This window comes from Osmerus mordax, chromosome 23 (assembly GCF_038355195.1).
Source record: "Osmerus mordax isolate fOsmMor3 chromosome 23, fOsmMor3.pri, whole genome shotgun sequence".
Classification (NCBI taxonomy): domain Eukaryota; kingdom Metazoa; phylum Chordata; class Actinopteri; order Osmeriformes; family Osmeridae; genus Osmerus; species Osmerus mordax.
Genome location: NC_090072.1, coordinates 3,975,755 through 3,987,854, shown reverse-complemented (window position 1 = coordinate 3,987,854; position 12,100 = coordinate 3,975,755). Strand labels below are relative to the sequence as shown.

General features: G+C 47.9%; 2 protein-coding genes across 2 annotated transcripts in view; one reads left to right on the top strand and one right to left on the bottom strand.

Annotated features, from left to right (window-relative positions):
* Nucleotides 1-2,381: 2,381 nt before the first annotated feature.
* On the bottom strand, nucleotides 2,382-6,101 carry LOC136967369 (F-box only protein 24-like). The gene is made up of 9 exons (XM_067261135.1): nucleotides 6,024-6,101; nucleotides 5,335-5,518; nucleotides 4,831-5,105; nucleotides 4,371-4,608; nucleotides 3,953-4,111; nucleotides 3,672-3,793; nucleotides 3,372-3,521; nucleotides 3,036-3,206; nucleotides 2,382-2,708 (listed from the first exon to the last, which is right to left on the bottom strand). Exons 1-9 carry the CDS (start codon nucleotides 6,099-6,101, stop codon nucleotides 2,382-2,384), a joined length of 1,704 nt encoding a protein of 567 aa, XP_067117236.1.
* A 3,040-nt stretch (nucleotides 6,102-9,141) lies between these two features.
* Nucleotides 9,142-12,100, top strand: part of lrch4 (leucine-rich repeats and calponin homology (CH) domain containing 4) — a 17,288-nt gene continuing 14,329 nt past the window's right edge. Inside the window, 1 exon segment of the mRNA XM_067261335.1 lies at nucleotides 9,142-9,492. Within this exon segment, the coding sequence (XP_067117436.1) occupies nucleotides 9,321-9,492 (172 nt within the window). The 5' untranslated portion in view covers nucleotides 9,142-9,320.

Below are 12,100 nucleotides of genomic sequence, written 5' to 3'. Positions count from 1 at the left end.
AAGAGAAAAGTGCTTACAAGCATTTTGCAATGAAAAGTGACCTTGAGTTTTAAACCCAGCCTCCCGCTGAGGGTTCATGGGAACTCTTCAGCCATCTGTTTCAACAGACCTGGCTCTGCTAATCTAAAGCCTCTTTAGCATGCTAGCACCTATGGGGTGGCCGTATAATGGGCCTGAGTAGCAGGTCTGGGCTAGTCCGGCACAGTTGGTGGGAGAGCCATGGTCAGCAAAGCTAGACTGAGATCCCCTAGAGCGCCAACGGATCCAATATTCTGAACGTTAAGGATTGGACCGGAAGGCGTGTCAAGTTGCTGACGGCTGCGTTTCAACTTAGTCTAGAGCACAATCTTTCCCTCTTTTGCTCCCTAATCTCTCTCCTTCTCTCGCTACCCCCCCCCCTCCACTCTCCCTCCCTCTCAGAATCCTGCAATAATTTCTTCTTTTTCTCCTCTCCTCCACTTTGCCTCACCATGGTTTCAGCTGACTGGGGAATGAGTGTTTCTTACACACGTGACAGTACAGCGTAGGGGGCCAGCGCATGCTAAAGGTCTCTGCCTCCGCGGCCTGCCCCCCCTCCTCCTCCACCTGGGCGGGGTCCCAGCCCCCCAGGGCATGGGGCCACAGCGCCACCTTCAGGATGGACAGGGCCTTGCCACTGCGGCTGAGCAACCTGGAGAAAAGAGAGACCACACAAGCTGTGAGGAGACGCGTGAAGGGAGACCAACACGAGGAGGGAAGAAGGGCCAACCCGTAGATCTCTCTCTTTACCTTCACACACACACACACACACACCTGTGCAGCTTCCGGTCGTTGACTCTCAGAGTGAGGGGCCTCCGGGGCAGGCCCCCGCTCATGGGGGCTTCCATGCAGCGTCGCAGCAGCCCTACCATCCTCTGGAGGGTCCCCACCATCCCCTCCCCGTCTCCCCCCGCCGCCTCGCCCCCGCCCAGGGAGCTGGCCCAGCCGCAGGGCAGAACGTCGAAGCCCAGGGGCAAGCCAGAGGCGTCGGTCACCATCAGAATACTCTCCCCGATGCTGCTCACTGATAGAGGTAGTGTTGGAAGTGGATTTATGGCTTTTAGAATTTTGTTTTAGAGCAAACCAAGTTGAGAGTTACTCCTTAACCCTAAATGTGTTGGAACCAATTTTGCAATCAAAAGCATACTTACACCTACTCAGTTCGGACGGGTCGACATTAGCTTTCTCAAGCCGATGTCTGGCGGTAGGAGGAGGTGTCGTGCAGTCTAACAGGTGCAGTATCCAGTACGGTGAGCAGTCCACGGGGTAGTGGGGAAAGCCGTAACCCCCAAATTCACCGTCCGTGTGTTTATCCCGTTTGCGTCCGTTACGTGTGGTTTGGAAGCAGCGGTACCATTGCGCCATGGCCTCCGAGAACTCAATCAAGGGGTCACGGTACCCGGACACTAACTCCATCTGAGATTGTCAATTTGAAAATAAGTTTAGTTTGTTTGTAAGACGGCATGTAGACAACATTTTTGACATTTCAACGCCCTGACAACTTGCGTGTTTGTTGTATGCCGTGTTTCAATCAACGCATTTTAATGCGCATATAGAGGCTGCTCTATATATTTATAGAGGCCCATCGCACCGAACATGTTGAGGGAAACAAAACAATTCGAAAGAAATCGCGTTTTTTGTGCTAGATGGAAACACACGACTACAACTGCATAGTAGTCCTACAGCTATATTGTGCCGTAGAAGGTTTAGCCTACCTTGGAATTTAAATATTTTAACACCTTCAAAAAAGGTGACTAGACTATCTCAGGTTAGAAAACGCAAGATTGACTAGAAAAAAAGGTCTACTACCACTATCTGATTATTACCAACACGCGTAATCTAAAATTTGAATGTAATTAAAAGGAATGTTATTTTCTGAAAGTAGATGGGACTATGGAGCAAAAGGCCTATTCCATTTGAAGATTCCAGTTGAAAAAATGTTCCTTACCTTTATATGCATGCTGTAGCCTAATGGTCTATGCTGACTAGAAAAGGATTACTGTTCTTAGTAGTTCTTTTCACTTCTTTAATATAGAGATTTGAGTTGATGAACTTAACCAGTGATCAGAGGAAAAGATAATTGAATCATTTATCTTTATCCTTTATCATTTATTTTGGATGCTGCTGTTTTCAAAAACCCACGTAATTCGTGAAATTCATGAATGTTACAAAATAAAACATATCCACTCTGGTTGAATCTGCAGAAAAGTTTTAGTTTATAGTAAAAGAACAAATAATTTGTGGTGTATCTGGTCATTCAATATAGCATTGAAACAGAGGTTACTGCATCAACTGTGGTGATAAAGATATTTTTTTTAACCATGTAACCAGTATCTCTTATGATGTTCTATCTCATAGGTGTTCTATGATTCCAGTGGCTTTTTATCCGACGCTTTCTGGATGAGACCCAGAGCATCGACCAGGAAGTTGCGGTGGACCGGGTTCAACAGGGTCATGAGGTTCTGCACTGCGTCTTGCAACATCTTCATTCCGACGGCGGCGCTGGGGCCCTTGCTCTTCATCAGGGACAGCTGTCTCTGCAGGACGTCCCTCTCCGCGCCGGCCTCCCGCTCCGCCTGCTGGATTGGGGGGTGTGGCCGGCTGAAGAGAGGGGTTTCCGCGACGTCGTGGCAGGTGAGCAGGTAGAGGAGGTCCTGGGAGGAGCAGATGGAGCGGGTGGTGCGGGGCACCTGAGGAAAGGAAGGGAGGGGGAAGGGTGGACGAAGAAAGGATAAAAATGGGGAAAGAGGGAGGGAGTGGACAAGAAGGAGGGTTGAAGGAAGGGAGCATTAAAGAGATGAACCAGTTGAGGGAGAGATGGAAAGAGGAAAAAGGAAGTAGAGTGTGCATGATTGAGAGAGAAATGGATGGTGAGGGAGGGAAGCAGAGAGAGAGACAGTACAGAGAACAGGGGGGGAAGTTACAAGCTAAGTAACAGCTCACGTCTTAACAGCTCAGGTGTCTGGAACCAAAATAATCTGTTTTTTTCATCCCGGATGAAAAGAAGGCTGACTCACCCTGACGCTCAGCTTGACGAACACGGCGCTGCCCTTAAAGCACCCGGGCAGACGGCCGCCCGCTCCACACCCACACCCTTGCACCTCCTTGGAGCCTGACTCCGCCTGCAGCAGGGCCAGGGAGTGGTTCAGCCCACACCACACATCCACTGGAACCAGAGACAGCGCCACCTGGACAGGAGGAGGGGTGGTGGGATAGATGACTAACTTTAGGATGTGATGACGGAGCCACAGTCACAGTGAAGCACAGTCATTCAGTATAGAACTCAATTCTATAAAAATGAAATGTTGTCAGTCAGTTTTTGGAACTAGTGCACAGGAAGTGTAAATGATGACCCGAACACACACACATACCTGGGTGGGATGTCCGCGGTCGATCTTGTCTCCGGTGCCAAGCTGACCGTAGCGGTTGCTCCCTTGCATGAACATGCGCCCACAGTCATCCAGCAGACAGAGGTGGCTCAGCCCCAGAGAGCACCTCACCACCTGGCAGCACCACAGGTCAAAGGTCGAGGAGCAAAGGGAAAGGAGGAGGAGGGTGAATACAACAGGTAACCTGTAGAAATCAACTATTTGACTTTTAAGATTGAATTCAACTTAAAGTTGTTTGTGTGTGCTTGTGCCTAGTACGAGTACCTTAAAGGGCAGACGGAGGGGGAGAGGAACATAGATGTCACGGGGATCGTAGCCCAGCTGGGTTCCAAACAGGGTGTGGTACACACCAGGAGAGTGCACCTCCATGAAGACTGAACCTTCCACTGAGAAAGAAGAGAAAGTAGCTATGTCAGCAAATGCAGTCTAAGGAGCTAATGTAAACATAATGACTGAACTCTTTTGTATTGAGTTGTATTGTTTTGTGTTGTATCGTATCTTCATGTGCTATGCTGTTCATGTATTTTTTCAATGCTGTTCCGTACCGGTCAGGTAGAGGGCGCTCCTGCAGCTGGTGTGGATCTGAGTGATGGGCAGCTGGGGCAGAGAGGTGCTGACCTTCCTCAGGGCCAGCTGCACTGTGTAGGAGGGTGGTGTGGTGAGCTGGGTCTCGTTCACCGAGAGAGCGTACACCTTCCCTGTGGCTGAGATGGGGAGGGAGGGATATTTAACAACAGTGGGAGCTAAATGACAGAACGTATATTGAGAGAGAGAGAGAGAGAGAGAAAGAAAGAGAGAGAGAGAGATAGGAGAAGAGCGAGAGCGAGAGCGAGTGAGCAGTTGAAAAAGTGTGATTATCATCACGCAATGTGGAAATAACCATACGTCTGAGTTAATATATATAATTAATATAGCAACTATTTATATCGGCCAATCAGAGAGATTTCCTGTTCTGGTACTGACCGGTGAGCAGCAGCAGAGTCCTGTGGGTCTCGGAGCCCATGACGCGGATCTGGGTGAAGCTGAGGGAGGGGTGAAAGGTCATGCGAAACACCTTCGTCCTGATGTCCTGCTGGTAGACCTCCACACAATCGCAGCGTGGGGGCGGGCCCTCGGAGCCCAGGGGGGCGGGCTTGGAGTGGGTCACCAGGACGTAGATGTACTTGCGGCAGGAGACGTCACTACGGGGGTCCACGGAAAACTGAGGGGTGAGAGGGTGCGAGATGACAGGAGAGAGAGCCAGGTTAGACAGGCTGAACGTATGTCAGGGTATTTTGGGGGTATCTGGGGGGTTTCAATCGTGAAAAAGATCATATACTTCTACAAAGTCCAACCTCACGATCCCCCACCTCTAATCCAACTCCAGCCCCCCCCCCCACAGCTACCCCTCCCCCACCCCACCAAACCCAGCGCCCCATCTCACATCTTTGGCGCCCTGGCAGAGCACGTGGCTGGAGCTGTGGCGTTCCAGGCGCCCGGTGGCGAGGCCCTGCGGCCTGTGGGCCGGGTCTGCGTTGCTCAGCAGGAAGATGGTGCCCTGCTGGTCCCACAGCAGCTCGTGGTCCTTGGTGGGCAACGCCCGCCGGTAGCCCAGGGCCTGGGGCGGGGCGCTGGCCCGCATCACGCTGCCGGGGAAGTACGGGGGGCTCCCCCTGGAGCTACCGGGAGACAGACGCTGTATCAGCAGGCTCTGGGTGTCTGTGGGGTGAGGGAACGGAGGGAGGGATTCGTTCAGTTAATGAGTGGAAATGAGAGGGTGTGTGTGTGAGAATGGAATATGTGTTGTTGTCAAAGTTGTTTTCTTGACTGCTGGAAACTGAATGCTTTTGTTGAGGTTATTGTTTGGTCACTTTTTGAACTACTTTTGTTCTTGGTCAACACAGCTTATAAAAACAGCTACACTTTATCCTCGGTTGGTCTCTCTCACGTTTCATGATGGTCACCCTTCGCCAGTCAGGGGGCGTGTCCTTGAAGGGGTATGGCCTGGCTACCCGGGAATAGTATATTTGTTTCCAGAGGGCGGGGCTTAGGCTCAGATCATGGAATGCCCGACAAGTGGCACCGAAGGAAATTACATCACTAACGGACACTTGCTTCAGTACTTCCTCCAGCTGTGGAACACCCAGAAACAAGCAGATGTCACAACACGTGACATGGTCATCCATTTTGAGTTATAATGGTTTCTAGGGAAACGGGGGTCTAAAGAGTGTCATGTCCAGATTTAATGTAGTTCAGATACACAAAATGAACAGTAACATTAAGTTACAAAATTAGTTACACATTTGAATTTTGGCCAAAGGCCCATTAGTTACAAACAAGAATGTTAATCAGTTAATAATGTGTAACTATTTTAGATGAATAGTCCTTTCAGACGCATGTCTATGGAGGACAGCGTGTCCAGGATGTGGAAAATAGGAAGTTAGAAAATCTCACTATTTCAGGTGGCAGGGACTGGATAGATGCCATATGTTGTGTTCCCTCAAGAGTTGAAGAGATAGTCTTTCTTTTCTTTCGCTAGATTTAGTTGGACAAATCAAACAGATCTATTAATAATTAAATTTTCAATTGACATGATTTTCATCAAATGTTTGACTTTTCTAAGTTATGTCTCCTGACCTTTGGTGATGTTCCGGTCTGTCTCTCGTAGAAGCGTGACCGGAGCCTGATCTCCAGCGTTTTTGAAGCTTCCGACATTGTTTTGGACAAACCTTTGGAAATATTATTCCCCAGTTCAACATAAATGGCACACTTCTTGCTTGTGTCCAATGCTCTGATTGTACATTTTTCTGAACATCTACTTTGTTGTCCAGCGTTGTAGAATTCTGCATGACAACAGTTCTTTTAGAACTATGTCTTGCTGTGATGTCATAATGACATTTTAAAGTCTGCTTATGCTTTGGACAGTCATTATACCAAAGTCATGATGTTGCAAAACTGTTAATGGAGATTTAGAATAAGCGTGTGTATTGAAGTGAGGGACTCTTCAATGTGGTTACCAGATAGTGAGTGAGGCCTCCTGCCAATGCAGTGTTAATGTGCCACAGGCTCTAGCCAACGTGGCTCGTGTGTGTGTGTTTGTGTGTGTGTGTGTCCACACTCACACGACATGCACAGCTGGTGGAGGGCTGGTCACGTCCAATGGCATACCACTCGTTCCCAGCCATTCTCCTCTTTCAGCAGCCAGTCATTCACTCTCTCCCTCTATCCCCTCACTTTCTGCCTCCTTCTGTCCCTCTGGAGATTTCCTATGCTTGCGCACTTTTTTTCGTATTATTTATGACACTCTTTTAATCTCTGGGTCCTTTTCTTCTCCTCCTCTCTCCTTTTTCTCGGTCCATCTGTCACTGGTCTTCCCCTGTTCAGTCTCTCTCTACGCTTAAGTCGCCCTTTATGACTCTCCATCAATCACTAACTCACCTATTCACCCTTTATCTCCCTCCTACCACCTTTAACCCTGTCATTTGCTTACACTTTCTCTTTGAAATGACAACTCTTGAATAACAGTAAAATGACTCAAATGATTACCCCGAAGCAGGAAGGTTAAACATTTTTATTTTAAAACTGTCCGACACTCTTTGCTCGTTGACGTTAAGCCAACCCACATGTGTAGCGTCTTTTGAAGGCCACACACAAATGCACACATAACATGGACACACGCACATACAATCATTACAGTACCAGTCTTGCTGTTACATCCTGTGAAAAGTGACGTTTCTAGGAAAGACCACTGGTCCAAAACAAAGAAGGTGGCGTAGTAAGCGCATTGTGCTCACTAATGAACATGAATATTCACAGGCCTCATTGACCCAAATGCATTAGTGATGATGTAATGGTTTCCGACTGTGACCAATCAAAGGATGGGATGTCCAAGTCATGGTGCTGCTGCCAGCCATTCAAACCAGCAGTGGACCAGCCACTCTCCATGACTGTCTAAAGTTTGGTTCAGTTTGGTTTGTGAAGGCAAATGTCCTGGTCTTTCTCTATTTAATCGAGCCCCTTCAATTCCAATTTCCCCCTAAACTTTCCCACTCTCTTTTTCTCGGCCCCACCATCTTTTTATCCAAGGGTGGTAGAGGTTACAAATATGACATCACTCGTTCTCACGCTCTGTCTCTATCTAACCCCTCTCTTCCTCTGTGCTCTCCCTCCTCTAACCCTCCCATCCTGATGTTGTTCCCAGGGGCATTGTGGGCCTGTTGTAGATTTCCTGACCCAATTTCCCCCCCATGTGAATAAAGTGGTTTGTCCCAGGGACAAATCCCACACATTTGGAACTAGCACTATTGATGCTGTTCTAATTTGAACGTTTATTTGACTAACCCTTTAAATCCCTAGAATGTCACAGTAATATATTGGAAAATGTCATTTAGATCTTTTCGTGTTCTGATAGCAGTGGTTACCCTCACCAGTCTTCTTTAAACCATGTGTTTCATGAAGTGTGTGCAACTTACAGAGCTGCATCATAACAGTGTGTGTATAAATCACAAGTAAAATGGAGAGAAAAAAATATGCTGTGGCCAAGCAGCGGGTCTAATGTTCTGTGATAATCTCTTTAACGTCCAGTAGATGTGGGGGTTAACTAGTGGCTGTTAATGGATGGTATTTGCGGTAATGTGTGTGCACGCGTATGCGTTCGTGTGCGCGTGTGTGTGTTTAGTGAAAGTGTACAAGCACCCCCGACCTCTTAGCTTTCGCCCCAGCTGTGAGAGCAGGACACCCGGAGGCTGACAGATGGTCCAATGGGACACTGGGGAAGGAGGGATATGTGGAGGGATGGAGGGAGGAATAGAGAAAATGAGAGTGAGAGAAGAGGGAAGGAGGGAGGGATGGAGGGAGGAATATTGAAAATGAGAGTGAGAGAAGAGGGAAGGAGGGAGGAAGGGAGGGATGGAGGGAGGAATATTGAAAATGAGAGTGAGAGAAGAGGGAAGGAGGGAGGAAGGGAGGGGGGGGAGGGAGGGATTGAGACTGTTTTAATAGATGTTACGGCGCAGGGGGGAGTGAGGGGATGTGGGGGGCAGTCATCTGGCCATGGGGAAGGAGAGAGCCTGAACAAAACCCACAAGAGGGTATGAAGAACAATACAGACCTGCTAGTCTGACATTGCTCTCACATCCTGACACACTAAACACACTAAACACACACACACACACACACACACACAAACTACACACACAAAGAAGGATTAGGCTAATGACTTGTCAATATTTTATCCAGCATGGATTTACCAAGCTTCACCATGGCTAAAACTGTGGAAAACACCAAATCTATAATCTGTGTGACAAACTAGGGTGAGTTGCCAGTCAATGATGCTACATTAACTTAAGAGGTCTGCAGAATGGAATTGCCCTGGAGGCAAACATTCTTGTTAAACTTAATAACAAAACTAAGAATGTAATTGGATGTGATTCATGAAAAACGATGTGAATGAGGATACCTGGCGGCCACCCCCTCCGAGAGCCCTGCCATTCGTGATTGGTTCATTCCTCCTGTGAGTTATTGGTTTATATAGCCATCAATGTAATTTCACTCCTCCAGAAATTATTCAACATGCACGCCCCTTTCTTGAAACCCCGCCTTGAGTCCGTATGTTTGCGTGGAGTTTGGGTGTTGTACCGACTGCCAATCAAAATCCTTCTTGCCGTAGCCACTCCCACTACTTCTCCGTTGAGTGCGCTCGCTCGCGATGCTGCACCCCTCCCGAAGATTGACAGCTAGTACCGCTTTCTCGTGGTGTGAGCGTGGAGAGTCGTATTCGTAGTGAAATAAGAGAATTACCTCGCCTTTGTCGGATTTATTGTCGTACTTTTTAGGTTGTCTATCGGGGGGACACCATTTGGAAGTTGTCTCTAAGGGCATGAAAGTAGAGAGAAGGCTTCAAAGAAAGTAACAAAGGAGGTATATCTATATTACATGGCTGCTGGGGATGGTGCCCAGCTGCCGGCGACAATAGCGGCCAGCCGGAGCGTGGAGAAGGCGCTCGAGGAGGCTGCTGCGAGCGGGGCTCTGAACTTGTCGAACCGTAAATTGAAGGAATTTCCCAGAACTGCCAGGAACCATGATTTATCAGATATTACTTATGCAGGTGAGTTGCTGTTTTTTCTTTTGTTGCCCCAAACAATGTGGTCAATTCAACACACAATAGCAGTCCACGAAGAAGCAGAATGGGCTGTCTTTTGTTTGTTGTCACCTGCTTTGCTTCCTCGAACGGTACATCCTGTGTTAACAGCTAGATACGGCATCAAACGTCCATGAGCAGGTTCTGGCCTCAACATGTATATTCTTTGAACACGTACAACTAGGAAATGTACCTACACCCGAAACACAATATTTGATCAGTTAAATTATAATTGACAAACTTTGTTGTATCTTGTTTGCTTTCCGCAAGTTTTTGCCTTCTCTTCCTGTTAGTGACAAGTCTTTGTTTTGTAAATGATTTCAGAGCATCTTGGCAACCCTTTTAGAAAAAAACATACTAGTTTAGCGTTTGTTGGAGTGACTGCGCATTATCAATACTATCTCCCTAGATGACAACCTTGCTGAGTTTTCGATAATTGTCTAAAATGGGCAGTAAAATGCGTGCGGTTGAAAGTGTGGATTAGCAGAAGTAACTGGGCCTCGCTTTGTTGAAAGAGGATTAGCCAATCCAGGTTGTTGAAATCAATCTAGCTAGCAAGAGCTAGCTCTCGGTGCACCGATAATTATGACCATCTGCTGAAAGGTCCAAGCCCTGTTCTGGTGAGGACTGGAGAGCAGGCCTTGAAAACACACACACATACACACACACACAGCTGGCGCCCAAGCTGGCAAGCGGTACTGGATATTGAAGTGATTGATGCATCCAATTTCTCACGAAACACTATCTCGATGTGCAAATGTTTTTTTAAAGGGAGGTTAATCTCTGTATAAACCAAGAGAAAGTATGGCAAGCTGATATACTAACGTTTGTTTTTGTTAATGGTGTTCAGAGTGCTTTCTGTCAACTCAACCACCTTTTTGATGTGAGATTGTTTACATGTAGTCATGGCAAAGGCTGTTCTACCTTTTGTCCCACATACATTTTAGTCTGAGTGTCATCAGCATGCATTTGAACCTGATAACATCCTGCTCTACTCTAAAGCATAGGCCTACCTTGTACGTGCACATTTGAGATAATACCATACTTTCAGTTTCAATAGGTGTCTGCTTCTCCTGCTACCACACACACACATACCACTTTCCTGTCTAGTCGCGCTAGGGCACAGTGGTCCTGTCCTCATGTAAAAGCTGGAGTCGGCATCTTCTGGTTCAAACCGTTGTTTTGCTGCATGTGCAAACATGTAGGCCTACGTGTGTTCTGCAGCAAGATGACTTGGCTAATTTACTGAACCGACGAGAAATATGAGCGCCGTCCTGGCCTGTGCACTAGGTAAGCTTTACCAAGTATGGTTTTCCTCCTGGGTAGTCGTCATGCCAACATCTTTCCTTCTTGAATCCACAAGGCATCGTTTCAACGGGACCTCAATGTCCATGCTGGCTGCCATGGGTCTTGGAAGATGACAAAGTCCTATGAACCGTTTCAGATTTGATTTAGCAAACACCTTAAGTGTTGAGCGATGGTGCCACCATCTTTGGAGCAACCTGTGGAAATCTACAGAGAATTCACCACAGGTTCCAAAGCTTTGATGTAGCAGAAATGGTGGAATCTGTCTTTAGCAGAATCTTGGCGTGAGGGAGAGAAAGCCCTATGGTATTTATGATAACAGTAGCTCTCTCTCTCCCTTCTTTCTCCCTCTCCCGTGCTCCGTTCTGGAGGAACTTCCTGTCAGGAAGGTCAGAGGTTCACACACACACACACACCCACACACACCCCTTGGCTCGACCGGAGAAGGGTTCTGCCAGTAAGCACAGTCGCGCCCCAGTGAACAAAGCCCAGCTGTGTGCATCTCTCCTGCCTCGGCCCTCTCAAAACAGACCCCCAAAACTATGACCACCAGCCCATGGCTGTTCAGTGGCATGTTGTGGTTTAATATAACCAGTGTTTCTAGCCCCCCCAAGACTAGGATGACATTGAAGAACAAAGAGGGGGGAAGAATGATATTGAGAAAGCTTGTGAGGGGGGGGGGGGGGGGGGGGGGGTGCAGTGTAGTTATGCGTTATTTTCTGTTGTTGTTACTTTCCACTGTCCCCCACTGCACTGGGGAACATGTTGGTGCTGGGGGAAGGAGGGAGAAAGGGTGTGCGCAAAGTTAATAAATAAGCCTGCTTGTTTTTTTTTGCTTCTCAGACCTCCACTCATATGACCTCCTGGGGCGCTTGGAGACAAGAGCTTCTTGTTGAGAGAAAGAGGGGAACAGGGAGAGAGAGAGGAGGGGGGAGACTGGGGAGCTAAGAGACACACCTCATACCACAACTAATCACCCTAGCAGCTGAGATATAAAATAATGAATGGGGGGGGAGGGGGTGGTGGCTTGTGTCACTGCTTGCATTGTCATCCTGTTCCCGTAAAAGGGGTTTCATCACTTGAGCTGGAATCCCCTCTCTCTCTCTCTCTCTCTCTCCCCTCTCTCTCTCTCTCCCCCCTCTCTCTCTTCCCCCCTCTCTTTCTCTTTGTTACCCCGTTGCATTGTCTGAGTCATGCTTTTTATGTGACTGTTTCTCCCTCTCTCTCTCTCTCCCCTCCCGTCCCCTGAGCCTGTCTGAGTCCACCTCTC

What these genes read in the sequence shown, in the direction of transcription:
- LOC136967369 (XM_067261135.1), bottom strand. Translation starts at nt 6,101, where the DNA reads ATGTCGGAAGCTTCAAAAACGCTGGAGATCAGGCTCCGGTCACGCTTC. An exon ending in GACTCTGCTGCTGCTCACCG is followed by an intron (nt 4,112 to 4,370) that starts GTCAGTACCAGA and finishes TCCCCATCTCAG; the next exon opens with CCACAGGGAAGGTGTACGCT. An exon ending in AGGTATGTGTGTGTGTTCGG is followed by an intron (nt 3,207 to 3,371) that starts GTCATCATTTAC and finishes CCTCCTGTCCAG; the next exon opens with GTGGCGCTGTCTCTGGTTCC.